The sequence below is a fragment of the Giraffa tippelskirchi genome, chromosome 4, assembly GCF_054371585.1.
Source record: "Giraffa tippelskirchi isolate mGirTip1 chromosome 4, T2T-mGirTip1v1.2.pri, whole genome shotgun sequence".
Classification (NCBI taxonomy): Eukaryota; Metazoa; Chordata; class Mammalia; order Artiodactyla; family Giraffidae; genus Giraffa; species Giraffa tippelskirchi.
In genome coordinates this window covers 55,208,223-55,224,861 of record NC_137278.1, presented here as the reverse complement: position 1 = coordinate 55,224,861, position 16,639 = coordinate 55,208,223, and the positions used below count along the sequence as shown (strand labels likewise).

The 16,639-nt window shown below is 43.7% G+C and overlaps 1 protein-coding gene across 2 annotated transcripts in view; it reads right to left on the bottom strand.

Annotated features, from left to right (window-relative positions):
* Positions 1-16,401, bottom strand: part of RMND5A (required for meiotic nuclear division 5 homolog A) — a 58,992-nt gene extending 42,591 nt beyond the window's left edge. For both annotated transcript variants that reach the window (XM_081592916.1, XM_081592917.1), the window contains exon 1: positions 15,979-16,401. In XM_081592916.1, the coding sequence (XP_081449042.1) occupies positions 15,979-16,120 (142 nt within the window). In that variant the 5' untranslated portion in view covers positions 16,121-16,401. The remainder of the gene's footprint in view (positions 1-15,978) is intronic.
* Positions 16,402-16,639: the final 238 nt, after the last annotated feature.

The following is a 16,639-nucleotide window of genomic DNA, read 5'->3' as shown; positions in this document are numbered from 1 at the left end:
TGTGGGTTGAGCCACTGTAATCTTAAACAGGTGGACGTGGTAAGCCTCACTGAGGAAGTGATATCTGGGCAAAAACTTGAAAGAAGGGGCGGAAGTGCAGTAGAATATGCCACCCCAAAATAGCCTTTTGGCATAAGGATGATCTTGAGCTGATTATTTCTGAGAATCAACAAACACAGGAGAAGCTCTGAAAACACAGTAGAAGTGACCCTTTTGTAAGGGAAATTTAAATGTATAAAATAAACCTCCATTTCTAAGGGTATCTCTGTATGAGGAAGAGAAGAATTGCTGCTGCTGCTGCTAAGTCGCTTCAGTCCTGCCCGACTCTGTGAGACCCCACAGTCGGCAGCCCACCAGGCTCCTCTGTCCCTGGGATTCTCCAGGTAAGAATACTGCAGTGGGTTGCCATTACCTTATCCTAAATCACAAGAAATTTTTATGAAAGCTCAGACTTAGATTTACATAAAAAACCTTACCCCTGTTTACCGTGCTTTTCCTGCTAACCTCCCCATCACTGGCCTACCCACACCTATCTTTCGTCTTTAGCTGAAGCTGGTCTGTAAGCCTGAGTTCTAAGCCACCTCTTTGAGTTACTCACTACTCCCTGGAATATTGAGTGCATCTCCCACATGCACATGAGGTATATGTGTTAACAAACTGCTTTTCTCTAGTTAGTCTGTTTTTTATGATCGGAGTCTGAGCCAAGAACTTGCAAGGGTAGACATAATATTACTTTTTCCTTCCCTACAGAGTAAAGCATTCCAGCATTTATGACAACCACTGAGAGAAGTAAAAAAATAAGTAAACAGAAGAATGTATCCATAAGGTACGCACTTCAATATGGAGTGGCCAAAACAGAAATTGCCTTTATTTCTAAACACAACTGCACAAAGTATGTATTAGGTGCTTCCAATTTCTAGTGATGCAGTTTAGGCTAAGGAAAGACCTGGTAATCCAGGAAAAAATTTTAAATCTCTCTAAAACATGTCCTATACATACTTTGGGCCAAAAGAACCTAATTGCTTCAGTAAGCTCTGTTCTGGCCATTTCTTCTCTTTCTGTATCTAACCCTTATCTAACCTCAATGGCTTTATCTTCTCTTTGAAATTCTCTGCCCACAGACTTACTCAGTCTTCTCAATTCCTAATAAATTCTGTTTTCTCCACCACTCCTCTGGCACAGAATCAAACACCATTTAACAATTTCAGATATATACATTATCATCAGTCTCAACTAGATGTAAGAACCAAAGGGAAGACAAGTTCTTAAACTGTATACTCCACAGTCATATACCCTACACATTTGCAGGTGCTATTAATGTAAGTATATAGATTGATGGTAAATAAAGTAATGGGGAGAAAACAGTTAAAAAGAAAGTCATACTCAACAAATGGTGCTGGAATAACTAGCTACTCATTTACAGTACTTTTGCCTGGAAAATCCCATGGACAGAGGAGGCTGGCAGGCTGCAGTCCATGGGGTCGCAAGGAGTCTGACATGACTGAGCGACTTCACTTTCACTTTTCACTTTCATGCATTGGAGAAGGCAATGGCAACCCACTCCAGTACTCTTGCCTGGAGAATCCCAGGGACGAGGAGCCTGGTAGGCTGCTGTCTATGGGGTCGCACAGAGTCGGACACGACTGAAGCGACTTAGCAGCAGCAGCAGCATTTGCAAAAAAATCATACCATAGACAGAAATTAACTCAAAATGGAATGAAGACAGAAATTAAAAGCTGAAACTATCAAACTCTTGGAAGAAAATGGGTTTATCCTTGACCTTGGATTGGGTGATGGTTTCTTAGATATGACACCAAAAGCAACCAGACAAAAAGATAATTAAATTGGACTTCATCAAAACAAGGGCTTCCTGTGGCTCAGCTGGTAAAGAATCTGCCTGCAGTGTGGGAGACCTGGGTTTGATCCCTGGGTTGGGAAGATCCCCTGGAGAAGGGAAAGGCTACCCACTCCGGTATTCCTGCCTGGAGAATTCCATGAACTATACAGTCCATAGGGTCGCAAAGAGTTGGACACAACTGAGCGATTTTAACTTCATCAAAACTTAAAACTTTTGTGCTTCAAACACTACCAAAAAAATGAAAAGAGAACCCACAGAATGGGAGAAAAATATCTGCAAATCATGCATCAGATAAGGGTCTAGTATCTAGTATAAAAAAAGAATTCTTACAACTCATCAATATCAGGATGAATAATCCAATTAAAAATAGGCAAAGAATTCGAATAGATTTTTTTTCCAAATAAGATATAGCAGGAATTCCTTGGTGGTCCAATGGTTAGGTCTTGGTGCTTTCACTGCCACGGCCAGGTTCAGTTCCTGATCATGGAACTATGATTCCACAAGTTGTGTGGCATGGCCAAAACAGAAGATATACAAATAACCAATAAGCACAGGAAAAGGTACTCAGCATCATTAATCAATAGGGAAATGCAAACCAAAACTACAGTCAGAAGCTACTTCACACCCACTGGGATAGCTATAATGAAAAAAGGTAGATGACAATAATAAGTGTTGGCAAGAATGTGGAGAATTTAGACCCACATATATTGCTGAGGGATGGTGCAAAAGCTGTAGAAAACATTCCTCAGAAAGTTAAACAAAGTTACCATGTGAGCCAAGAATTCCACATGTAGGTACACACCCAAGAGAAATGAAAACATACATCCATACACAAACTTGTACATGTTCACAGCAGCATTTAATAGCCACAAAATAGAAACAATTCAAATACCCAAATGATGAATGGATAAACAAATAAACAAAATGTGGCAAATCCATACAACAGAGTATTATTCAGCTATAAAAAGGAAGGAAGCACTAATATATGCTACAACATGGATGAACCTTGAAAATATTAAGTGAAATACACCACACAAAAGGCCACATATTGTTTGATTCTACTTATGTGAAATGTCCAACAGGCAAGGAGATTCATAGTTGCCAGAGTTGGAGAAGTGTGGAATGGAGAATGACAGGTTTCTTCCCAGAGTGAAGAAAATGTTCTCGAATTAGATAATGGTTACGGCTACACAACTCTGAATGTACTAAAAGCTAATGAATTTCACACTTTCAAAGGGTGATTTTGTAGTATGTGAACTTTAACTTAATTTTTTAAAAAGCTTCAAAAATGCAAACCATAACATCTGGACATGTTTATTTCTACAGTCAGTAGACAACAAACAAAAGGTTAAGGAACACAAGAGCAAAGCTCAAGCTGGAGAGAGGTCATTCGGGATTTGCCAGTTGAACTTCTATGCCCCAACCTCAAAATCCATTGATGTTTTCGAATTTCAGTTACTCAGTTTGCTACGTTTATAAATCATAGATGTGAGGAATATCAGGTCAATTAATTAACACTGAGTTTTCAGTATGCCCCAAGGAGAATAATTTCTACAGAGTATTTGGAAGCACAAGAAAAGTATAATGGCATAATCTGAAAGAGAACCCCAGGAAAGCCCTGTTCAGAGAGAAGGATTCCACTAATGCATTTTCAAATGGATTCGGTGGAAAGCAGCCAAAGGTAAAAACAGGTTTGGAAATCACTGTAATCACCAAACCGACTGACACCAAACTTCTAAGTCCTAAAGGGAGAGGCTAATGTTCTTTCCATTTACTTGTCTGAAAACAAAACCTGCTTCTAAGAGAAATAGAAACCTGCTTCTCTATGAAAGAAAACTAATTGGATTCAGTTCCTAGAAGTAAAGCTGGGCAGTTACTGTGACAGCCATCTTTACCATAACAACCAGAGCTGAGGGTGAACGCTGGGATCCATGTTGGCCACTAGGAGAGAGGTCACTTTTTACCCAGGATGAAGTCCTGTGCCAAGTGTGTCTGGCAATGTGATAAACCTCCCTGGACTCAGGACCCATACACAAGTGTGAAAAGAAATCACTCACCTTTTACTGTCACCACAATACTTTTTTTTCAAAGACTATTTTTCAAGATCAGTTTTATACTAACAACAAAATTCAGAGGGAGGCACTGAGATTTCCCAGTATACCCTGCCTTCACAAATGTACAGCCTGAAAGTTCTTTTCATTTACTCCATTATCTGGGTATAACCACACTTCAGCCATTCAACTACTGAAGGACATCTTGGTTGTCTTCAAGTTTTGGCAATTATGAATAAACCTGCCACAAACATCCAGGTACAGGTTTTTGTGTGGAGATAAAGTTTCAACTCCTTTGGGTAAATACAAAGGAACACTGATTGTTGCCTTTTATTGTAAGAATAATGTTTAGTTTTGTAAGAAAACACCAAACCATCTTCCAAAGTGGCTGTAACACAAAAGTATTATTTTTAAGGTCATTTTTATTATTTGACTTGATTCAATAAGCAAAACAATTAGTATGGCGATAATCGATCTTAAATCCAAGCAAAGAATCCACATACACAGTTGGTCTAAGTTAAAGATACTTTTCCTTTTAGTGCAATAGAATAGTACCTTTAATAAACAAAATTTAAGCATGATATTCTCAAAAATTAGAATAGGCATGGTCTCCTCCAAAATCAGACATCTGCCAAACTAAATTACACATGTGAGCTAACTCCTAACTTGATTTTACCTTGCTTCCCAGGTGGTACAGTGGTAAAGAATCCGCCTGCAATGCAGAAGACACAGGAGACATGGGTTTGATCCCTAGGTCAGGAAGATTACTTGGGAGAAGGAAATGACAACCCACTCCAGTATTCTTGCTTGGAGAATCCCATGTACAGAGGAATCTGGCAGGCTACAGTCCATGGGATCACAAAGAGTCGGACACGACTGGGTAACTAAGCATACAACACTAAACTGTTTTTATAGAACCTAGTTAAGACTTCAAGCTCTGCCCTTAGCTTCGCTGCCTATCCATTTTAGGATTTATGTCCATTAGTTACCTGGAAACAGTAAATTAGAAAAATATTTGCTTGCATAGCTTCTTGTACTTCTCTACCAGGGTTTCACACTACACTGTAAATATTTATTTGTCTATCACCCCCATGAAATTACTTGAAGGTAGAAAACATAAGTATTTAATTTCCTATGTTTAGCATGGAAACCAGCACATCAGGCATTCAATAACTATTTACTGGTGCTGCTGCTAAGTCACTTCAGTCGTGTGCAACCCCATGGATGGCAGCTCACCAGGCTCCGCCGTCCCTAGGATTCTCCACGCAAGAATACTGGAGTGGGTTGCCATTTCCTTCTCCAGTGCATGAAAGGGAAAAGTGAAAGTGAAGTTGCTCAGTCGTGTCCGACTCGTAGCGACCCCATGGACTGTAGCCTACCAGGCTCCTCCATCCATGGGATTTTCTAGGCAAGAGTACTGGAGTGGGGTGCCATTGCCTTCTCCACGATTTACTGAATGAATAGAAAAATAATAGATTGTGTACTACACCATCTCACTTTCAAGGATAAGACTGATTCTAAAGAAGTCATTGACAATGTGTAAAATAGGTAGCTAACTGGAAGCTGCTGTATAACACAGGGAGCTCAGCCTGGTACTCTGGCTCTGTCATGACCTAGAGGAGTAGGATGGAGGGTAGGGTTGGAAGACAGGTTCAAGAGGGATGGGATATATGTATACTTATGGCTGATTCGTGTTGATGTATGGCAGAAACCAACACAACACTGTAAAGCAATTATCTTCCAATTAAAAACTTAAAAAAAAAGAAGTCATTGACAAGGTGAACATGGATATGCTTGCAAAATATTAAAACAGAAAAACTTGAAACTATTAAAAAGTAAGGTTGGTATTAAAAATAATAATGAAGGGCTATTTCATACTGTATGTAGCAAACCATAGTTAGTGTCAGTCGCTCAGTTGTGTCTGACTCTTTGAGACCTCAAGGACTGTAGCCCAACAGGCTCCTCTGTCCATGGAACTCTCCAGGCAAGAATACTGAAGTAGGTAGCCATTATCTTCTCCAGGGGATCTTTCCAACCCAGCGATCAAACCCAGGTCTCCTGCATTGCATGCAGATTCTTTACTGTCTGAGCCACCAAGGAAGCCAGAGTAGCAAGCCAAACTGTGGCCTACTGAGGTTTTGGGCTTCTCATGAGCCACCTTGGCACTTAGGACACAGTAACCACTCAACAGAGATATACTCAGAGGAAGCAGGAAAAGGCACAAATAGAAAACACTCTTATTTTTTTTTCCCTAGAGGCAGTACACCCTGAAAACAAAATAAACTTTTTGGTATATTAACAGCTGGCAAATGTATATAGTAAAGGAAAGTATAGCATTTGTTCGTCCACCCCAAAGGTAGATTGACAGATGGGTATTCGGATCCACTGTACCAAAGCACAGCCGAGGGGGCTGCAAGTCCAAACACAAGAGAAAACGAATCACCTCAGTTTATCTTTAAGAGCTAAGTGACATGGCACAGACTAACAGTCCTCCTGGAGCAGAGAGCCAGACCAATGTGATGGGCACGGGGAAGAAAGAGGGGCTCTACAGTAGTCTATGAGGCAAGAACTGGCCAGAGAAGAGGAGAAGGAAGATGTAGGAACAAGTTTTTAAATGTCTGCTAGATATTTTTAGGGGCTTCCCAGGTGGCTCAGTGGAAGAACCTGCCTGCCAATGCAGGAGACTCGGGTTCGATCCCTGGGTCAGAAAGATCCCCTGGAGAAGAAAATGGTAACCACTCCAGTATTCCTGCCTGGAGAATCCCATGGACAGAAGAGCCTGGCGGACTACAGTCCATGGAGTTGCAAAGAGTCAGACACGACTTAGTGACTAAACAACAAGATATTCTGAGAGAGCCTGTTCACTCTCTTCAAATTCAAAATACAGAGAATTAATCGAGACATCTATTTATCTCTGAAATGAATGGGTGAACCAGATAGGGCTTCTTATAGCATTTGAATGTGGGTTCCTTGTCTAAAAATCAAACCCAAATTTCTACCTTCCCCTCTCCTGAACTTCCCATTTCCCTCCTGGTTCTGTAATTGTCTGTCATTCATGCTCAGAATCCTAAATGAACCTTTGATTTTTCCAGCTCTTCTCTCCTATTCTGCACGGAGTCCTGGTAATTTCTTCCCTCAGGAGACTCCATGCCTGGGTCTCTACATCTCTACCATTACCCCAGAATAGGCCCCTATTTCATCAGTCGCACATTGACAAGGAACCTTAACTAGTCTTCTTGCCTCTAGTCAAACTTCACTCCCAACTCCAATCACCCAAAATGCTAACCGGTCTCAGATCATGTCCCTGTCCTTTCCCTGTTCACCGCCTCCAACCCAAGTCTTTCCGTATCTTCTCAGTTTACCATGTTCCCTGACAGCCCTGACTTTACAAAATCTGCTGCTGCTGCTGCTAAGTCACTTCAGTCGTGTCCGACTCGGTGCGACCCCATAGACGGCAGCCCACCAGGCTCCGCCGTCCCTGGGATTCTCCAGGCAAGAACACTGGAGTGGGTTGCCATTTCCTTCTCCAATGCACGAAAGTGAAAAGTGAAAGGGAAGTCGCTCAGTCGTGTCCGACTCTTGGTGACCCCATGGACTGCAGCCTACCAGGCTCCTCCGTCCATGGGGTTTTCCAGGCAAGAGTACTGGAGTGGGGTGCCATTGCCTTCTCCGCTACAAAACCTGAGTCCAACTTAATTTTCATTTGTTTCCTACCTCCCCACTCTGGTCCTTCACTGTTCCCAGGATGCCTCTCGTACTCTCACTCCTCTGCATCTTTGTTCTTGCCCACCTCCTCTCCTGGCACCCCATCCTATCTTCCTACTCTCCTCACTCAGTCTCTGTTACTGAAACTGCCCACAGGTTAGAAGAGCCTGTCCCTGTCTCAAACCCCACCCTGTTGTTGGGATCCTTCAACCAGCCTCGCACTGGAAAAACATACTGGGCTCACCTCCCCAGCGACTCAGAATGTGCTTGGAGCATGAGGATGACTGCTTGTCCTCTGTAACTCCCACAAGATTTAGCCCCGTTTCACATATAACTGGGGATTAGTAACTACTGACCAAGTGCTCTACAGTGCAACTGCAACAGCTCACCTCTAAGCAGTTCGTTCTAAGGGCTCCTTCTCTTCCCATTTTTCTAAACTGATAGTATTTACACCAACCAGGAGCACTATTATCTAATAATATTAAGTGTGCTGTGTGCTTAGTCGCTCAGTCACGTCCGACTATTTGCGACCCCAGGCTCCTGTCCGTGGGGATTCTCCAGGCAAGAATACTGGAGTGGGTTGCCATACCCTCTTCCAGGGGATCTTCTCAATTCAGGGATCAAACCCAGGTCTCCCGCATTGCAGACAGATTCTTTACTGTCTGAGCCACCAGGGAAGGCCCTTTAATATTATGCTGTGTACTATTCCACGGCCAGGGTTTTTCCCCACTCAATTATAAAACTCTGGCCTCATTATCCAAATAAAGTTCCTTGAAGACTGTTGTATAATACTTTTTGAATATTCCTTACAGTGTTAAGCAGACCACTGGACACAATGGTAGTTAACATACACTAGTAATAAAGATATCTAAATCCAGTGTCTCAATTAAGACACTGCTTACAGGTACGGACCTTAAAAATAACAAGTAAACCTTGTTTTACAGATTTCAAAGCCACTTCATACTATCTACTGAGGAGGCAAGAGGTTAAGTGAGATTGTAGAAGCAGTGAGTGCTTCCCAGGTGGTGCTGGTGGTAAAGAATCCACTTGCCAACGCAGGAGACACAAGAGACGCGGGTTCCATATCTAGGTCGGCAAGATCCCCGGAGAAGGAAATGGCAACCCACTCCAATACTTTTGGCTAGAGAATCCCAAAGACAGAGCAGCCTGATGGCAAAGAGCTGGATGCAACTGCACACAAACGTGCGCATGCGCGTGCGCGCACACACGCGCACGCACGCGCACACACACACACACACACACACACACACACACACACACACACACACGGAGAGGCAGTGAAGCGATAGAACAAGGACTCAAATCCAGATCTCCTGAGCTCAGGGACAAAACTTTATGTTCTTCTCCACAAGCACAGACACATCTTGTCTCCTCAACCAGCCTCTACCTTCCTGGAGGACTGAGGCCATGCATACCATGCTTCTTTTTTAAAAAGTCTCTCTTTATCTCTTCCCAAATGTCTTCGCAGACCAATAATAAGATATTAAATCCATATGGATTGCACAGATACAGCAAACTCATCAAAGAGAACATACTGTGCCCCAGGCCTCTTAGGTGAAGAAAGACTTGGCAAGAGAAGCCGTATGGATTTCCCAAACAATGTTCCCAAAGAACCACTTTGAGCTCAGCCATACAATCACTAAAACTAAACAGAGTGGAAGCTTATTTCTAAAAGCCTCAAGTGCTGCCAGAGATTCTAGTCTCTTGTTCTCTGAGGCGTTAGACTAGCACATAATCTAAGAAGAAGGCCTGAACAAATGCCCTGTTGAGAGTTATCAGCTCCCCAGTATTCAACTTCGGGGAGTATCATGGAGTACCACAGGCCTCCAAGTACATAGCTTATGGCCAGGACTCCCCAGGTCTCCCCACAACTGCCTCTTGGGGTCATTTTCAAAGATTTTGCAGATGAAGAAGCAGGGCCCCAAATAAAAACAATATCCCAAGTGAACAGCAGTCTGCCTAAAACACCACTTTCACTATGCTAACTACTAAGTGACTGGAACATGAAAACAACAGAAATTTCTCTATTAACTCTAGGAAGATAGTATCATAGAAGTGTTGGCAAGTTTCCCCCTTACCGAGGTTATTATCCAGAATTAGAAACTACTCAGGAGATAAGATAAACTTAGGAAAATGATTTTATTATACCAAGCATTAAAGTAATTTCAAGTAAGTTCCCAAAGGTAACATGAATCAAGCTGTAGTCTCAGAGTCTACACATGAAGTCATACCAGCAACTCAGGGTTTGAATTATCTGAACATTACAGTTAGAAGTCAAGGCGCAAGCTGAGACGTAAAGGCTGGGCTAATCAAGAAACCATCTCAAAGAATACTGTTATTCACGTAACTTGCAGCTGGCTCAACTACAGCGGGCATCTATCACTTCTGTCTGGTGCAAGTCTTCCTTTCTAGAACCCTCTCCTTTATTTGAGTAACAGCGGGTCACATGGTCATGAATCTGACACTTGGGAAGCACACCCCAAGGTGGCCAATGGACTCCACCCAGCAGCCCCTGTTACTGACCTGAACTAGGACAATAAAAATAATAGTCCCTAGTAATTTTGTTGGAAATAACAGGAAACAGGCATGTCCCTGTCTCTGGGATTACAAGCAGTACAAGAATGACATGAGTCCACGGGCCATCTTTGCTTCCATGTGGAAAAAGCTCTGCTGAGGATGAAGCCAATTATGGAGGAAAGCACAGCTGAGAGAGAAGAGAACAAAACCAGTCCTCATGACACCCTCTGTGCCCTGGGAGCCGCTGGCCTAACCTCAGCCTTTTTAGTTACGAGCCAACAAATTCCATTTTAATTAAAACCATTCTGCCACCTGCAACCAAAAGGATCCTGAGTGATACAGCAGTCTGATTGAGTAAGGTGCCAAATGACAGTGTTACCTCCTAAATGAGCCTGAAAAGGAATGGCTGACCAAGTTAAATCTGCTTCTAAACCCAACTGGAAACACCAATGCTAGCTTATTATTATTATGATTCTCACCATCTATAAAACAGCCCAAGTAGGTGACTGGTCTATTCTCTTCTTTGAGTTTTTGAACAATGGCTATTGTTAATTCACACAAACTTTTTTGACCTACTTATCTTGCTACTTTCCAGATTAGATGCTAAATGGAGATACCAAATTTTATTCAAAACTTGAACGGCGTTATTCTTTCAAGAGTGTCTTATACTTAGCAGAAAGTTTAGTTAACAAATGGGGGACCAAGCTATACAGCCTACTCAAAGTACACCAAAAAATAAGGATGGCTAAGTAAGACAAACCACTAGCCCACCAAACCCTGATCCTTTTACAATTAGTTCAACACAGACACTCAACATTGGTAGACACTGAAGAGCAGAGAATCTGAATATATAAATAAGCATACTTTTCAATATACATATGTTAATACATACAATTCAAATTGAAAATGTAAAGTTAGTTATACCTAACATGTAACCCTGGACCTCTGGTTTTTATGTCTACTGACCCAATACTACATCACAAAAATTAGTTTAAAATGTGACCATCTAATTTGCTTTTTCTTTCATGTTTAATTGCTTACTTCTCATTTATCACTCTCAAATTAAAACAACAAAAAAAGAAGCAATTCTGCAATTTGTAATTAAATTCTCTTTGATTCACCAAAGAGATAAGGGTAAAAGATCATACTCTAAGTGTCAGACCACACAGAAACACACGGAGTTTTAGCTGATAATATATATTGACTGTACCCACAAATGAAACAATCTCTACCAATTTGCAAATTGTGATAATACTAAGCCTAAATCACAGTATGTAGAACTACACGTTCAATGCCTTAGAGAAAAAATAAACAGTGATAAATTATCATTTCCCTGAATCTTAACATTTTTTCTGGAAATAGCCAAATCTTTGGCTGCAAGATGGACAACTAGGTGGTCCGAGAATAAGAATGACTGAGAGGGAGATTTTTTTTTTACTGGATATTCTTTTTATCATTTGAATTTATACCATTTAAATGCATTATCTACTCAGAAGAAATACAATTTTAAATTTAGAAAATTCCTTGACAATCACTTTCAGAAACCATATTCGAACTCCCTTTAATAACAGCCCCAAAATAACAATTTCATTAAATACTGTACATCCTTTACACTTATAAACACTGTAATTTTTTTTCAAGTATACTATATACAGGTAATAAAAGTTACCTAGTTGTTCCAGCCTAATTTTCCATCACCATACATGAATTTAGAATATGAGCAATACATCATTTATGGTTCTTTTATGTTCTCCCTTCCACCACAGTAGTGCTAATGATTAACAAAATATAAATAAACTTGCCCTCCCCCAAAAGTTAACAATAAATAATCACAAGGCAAATCACCAAAATGTATCTAATACCATTTATCTGTTAATCAAGGGCTGTCCAAAGTGTGGTTCCCCTACCAATGATGTGAATGGTGACTTTAGCTGTATGTGAAGTATTTTAACATATTTAATATAAGGTTGATTATACCTAACATACCAAATCTACGACTTCACAATTATCGCCCAGAATGAGGATAAATCTACTGAAAAAATAAGAGCATGCATGTGTAAGTGAAATTTGAGATCAAGGGCAGAGTGAGAACAATCACCAACAGCATCAACTGTATGAAATCGTACAGCAAACTTCATGCTCACAGGGAAACTCTCACTGAAAGGATGCTACAACTAAATGACAACACTGCTCTCCTCTTCCCTCAGAGTTAGGGAAAAGCCATGTGGGGCAATTTAGAGCAGATGAGACAGATCTTAGGGGAGATCAGGCAAGCCCCCTTTGGGCAGAAGTTCATGTCACAATCTGGAACAAGGGTGGTGCGAGTGGACCACAGTTGTCAATGGGTTTCCTTTGATGGTTGATCAGTTTCTACTGCAAGCCATCCTAACCATCCTCACGTGGTACAGCTGTCTGCTCACAGCTTTAGAAAAGAGAAATTTAAACATAAGAAAATGTAATTCAACCTCAAAAACTGATCTGATCCCCTGGCCCCCACTAAAGAACACTACTGAATCAGACAGTCACTCACCAACGGTATGATGCAATGTTGGGGGATCTGTAGAGTCCCAAAGATTCTACTTTATTCATATCACATTCTTACAAGAATATCACCACAAATGAACCCAAAGAATGAGCTTATTATAATAAGCCTAATTATAGCGGGTGCCAACTGGAGCCCCTCCATCAGGTCATGAGAAACCACCAGATCACTTGCCCAGGCAGGCACATTCAGAGCTTTGAAAATTTCCTTTAAACTTGAAGTTGGAGTTCCAAAATCAGATTTCAGTCCATATAACTTTAAGAAGGGTATACTTAAGACTCAATGTAATACCCACATTGTCTGCAGAGAACTTTAGAAATCATCTGCTTTGAAAAATACCATCTCCCAGACACCAAGGCATGATATCTGTTGTCTTCATACAAAAGAACATCATAAGAAGATTTTATTTTGAATACTAGACCTAGTACTTGTGGTATTTATTTTTCTTTCATGTTCTATTGCTGCCTTTAGTCTCTTAGGGGCTTTCCTGGTGGCTCAGACAGTAAAGAATCTGCCTGCAATGGGGGAGACCAGGGTTCGATCCCTGGGTCGAGAAGATCCTCTGGAGAAGGGCATGGCAACGCACTCCAGTGTTCTTGCCTGGAGAATTCCTTAGTCTCTTAATCCTATTCTTAAAGAATTAAAGAAAATCAAAGAGATTATCAATATAAAACTGCAATTTGTTAGACAAGAAGGTAAAAAATAGGCAGGAACACCACAATTCACATCAGACTGTTTGAACAACACAGCAAACTCTGTGGCTAATACCCCTGACCATAAGTTCCTCGAAAAGTCCCAAGCAAAGAGGTCTAAAACACATTCCTGCTTCACCAAGTTCTCAAAATTACTTTATCCATCTGGGATGGGCCCCAAATCCCCTAAAACGAAGTTCAAATCACATTGGCCTTCAATTAATATGCTCTCTCTCTCTCACGGAAGAAAGGGATTTTTTAATAGTTTCTATCTTCTCTCTCTCTCAAACTCTTCAAGCCCTCAATATTCAACCTGTTCCCTAAAAATGAAAGCATTCCTTCCACCTCTCCAAGTCTACACCCTTCACCTACTCCTACCTTTTTCAGTCTTTGCATGTGAGGCATGTCCAACCCTTGGGACCCTATGGACTGTAGCCCACCAAGCTCCTTGGATTCTGCAGTCAAGAATACTGGAATGGGTTGCCATACCTTCCTCCAAGGGATCTTCCTGGCTCGGGGATCGAACTTGCGGCTCTTCTGTCTTGTGCACTGGCAGGCAGATACCACTAGCGCTACCTGGGAAGTCCCTTTTCAGTCTTTAACAATACTAAAAGATTGCCTCTCCAGATGAGGGGCAGAGGGGGCACACCTTCAGCCCCCCTACTTAAGCAGCCCCTCTCACCTCAATCTGTATTATTTTTCTTAACTCCTAGTCATCTAGTTTAACAATTCTATGAAACTGCTTGCAAAGAGGGTCACTGATTCCCAATAGCCAAACACTAGCTGACCAACCTCTCTAAGCCTGTCCTTTCTGTTTCTGCTGGCACCTCCAGGACCTCCGCTCTTCAAGGGAAGTTCAAGGCTGGTTAGACCCTACTGTCTTTCTCTGTGCAACCTAATGATCTCCTTCACTCTCCTTTGTAGAAGGACACTATCTTAAACCTTACTTTGCTCCCAAAATCCATCTATGCATCTTCAGCCAACAGGAAACATGATGCCCTTGACTATCCTCACTGGTCCTTCAGTTTCTCACTTGTCCCAAACCAAGTTCACCAGAGCCTTCCCAGGAGTCCCATCCTACCCCACATCTACTCCCCACTTGCAGCAGCAGCCGTCTAGGTCTGCTCGTTTTTCCATACTCATATTTCAAGTCTTAACCCCACTATGGTCACTGGGTTTGCTTCTTTCCTGGAGTTCACAAGTGACTGCCGTGTCCAGGATGAGATGCTGTTTTAAGACTCCCCCACCATGGATGGGGCTTCCCAGGTGGCTCAGTGGTAAAGAATCCACCTGCCAGTGCAGGAGACGCGAGTTCGATCTCTGGGTCATAAAGATTCCCTAGAGGAGGAAATGGCCACCAACTCCATTACTCTTGCCTGGAAAATTCCATGGACAAAGGAGACTGGTGGGCTACAGTCCATGGAGGCACAGAGTCAGACATGACTGAGCATGCACACAGGCACCATGGTTGAGCACTAACTCTCAACTGAAGCAGTCTGGGAAAGGAAAGTGTACAGGAAGGAAGGAAAGGTGGAGAAAAGTTCAGCCAATGCCACTGTCCTCAACCACATTTGCTCCTGTGTGCACACGTGACCCCAGCTACCAAACCTTCCTTATCAAAAATTTCTGTTCAACCTCTGAGTTGAGCAGGGCCCCCAAACTCCTCAACAAATCCATTCCATGAAGTCCATTACTTCTTCCTCAAAAAGAATCATCACTACAGATATTTTAACCTGAAGAATACCAGACTTTTCATATTATTTAAAGAACCCAAACCCAAAGAATCCCACCCAGCTCCACAAGTGAACTGCAGGTAAGTATCTTCCCCCAGGGCCTAGGGCTATAATAATGGAGAAGAAACACCTTTTATTGAAAACCTGCTTTCTGAAAGGAAAACAAGTAAAAACTTGACCAGATAACGCACGTAACTAATAACTTGCTCCACAATGTGTTTCTGGGGAGGTTGCCTCCCGCCTCATCGCAGGCTGCAACTGGGAGAGCTTAACAGTTTGATTAAGCTAGTTTCTTAGGAATCACATCAGTGCCGCTGCGGAGTTGAAAGAAAGGCTTCTTCTACAGAGAGCCAAATTATGGAGTTGAAGCAGCGGCTGTTTTGTTAACCCACAGCTAAGAATAACATGCGAGTTTCTAATTTTAAAAAAATGAAGAAAGACGAGAAAAGTCAGTCCCTGGCTAAACGTTTGGGGCGAGAAGGAGGAGGGGTGGGGCTCTCTACACTGACCCTCTCTTCGCCCGGATCCTCGGGCCCAAGGCAATTAACTAGGGGCGCCCACCCCGGGAAGGAGGCAGTTTGCAGGTGCGACCAGCCGGCCCCGCGCCCGGGTTTAACCTTGTATGGAACCCGTGGCTCCAGAATTGGTTTCCGGATGGGTTCCCGCTCACTTTTAATTAACAACGAGGTCGAGGCAGGTTCGAGACAAATCTAGGAGGAAAAGTCACAGGGGCCTGGGGATCTCGGCGCCCCGGGGAAGGCCGGATCTGGCCGCCCGGAGGCACCCTCCTGGCCCGCCTGGGCCCAAGGGGCTCGGGGTGGGTGGGCCCGGTCCCGCGCGACCACCCGGGCCGCCTTACCGTGGCTCTGCAGGATCTCGTGCTTGAGGCCGCCCGTGTAGTCGATGAGCTCCTCCAGGCCGCGCTCGCACAGTTGCCCATAGCCCGAGAACTTGTGCAGCACCTTCTCCAGCTCGCGCTCTACCGTCACGCACTGATCCATCCCGGAGGCGGCGGTGGCGGTGTTCGGCTCCCTGGCTCCCGAGTGTCCGCAGCCGTTCGGCCCGGGCCCGGCCGAGGCCGCGTCCTGCTCCTCGTCCCCCAGGCGGGCGGCGCGAGAGGCCGAAGCGGCGGAGGCGCTAGCCCCGGAGCCAGGGGAGCCTCGCGAAGCCCGCGCCCGCCTGCCCCATGGCGCCCCGGCCCCGGCGCGTAGCCGCTGCTCTTGCTCGCTGGTCCCACCCGGCCCCGCGCCCCGGCTTCCCCGCTCGCCGCGTTCGGCTGCCCACCGTGGCGCCGCCGCCGATTGTTTTTGTTTTCACGGGAACCGACCGATGACCTGGTTCTCCCGGGCGGCACCAAGCGCCGCCGACCCGAGGGGGGCAACCACCCCAGCTAGAGAAGGAGGCGGCGCGGGCCGTACCAAACACACCGTCGAGCGGGGGTCAGCCCGGCGAGCGCGGGAGGAGTAACGCAACCGCTCGCGCCGCCGCTCTAAAGGTGTGGGCCGTACCACGCGGGAGGC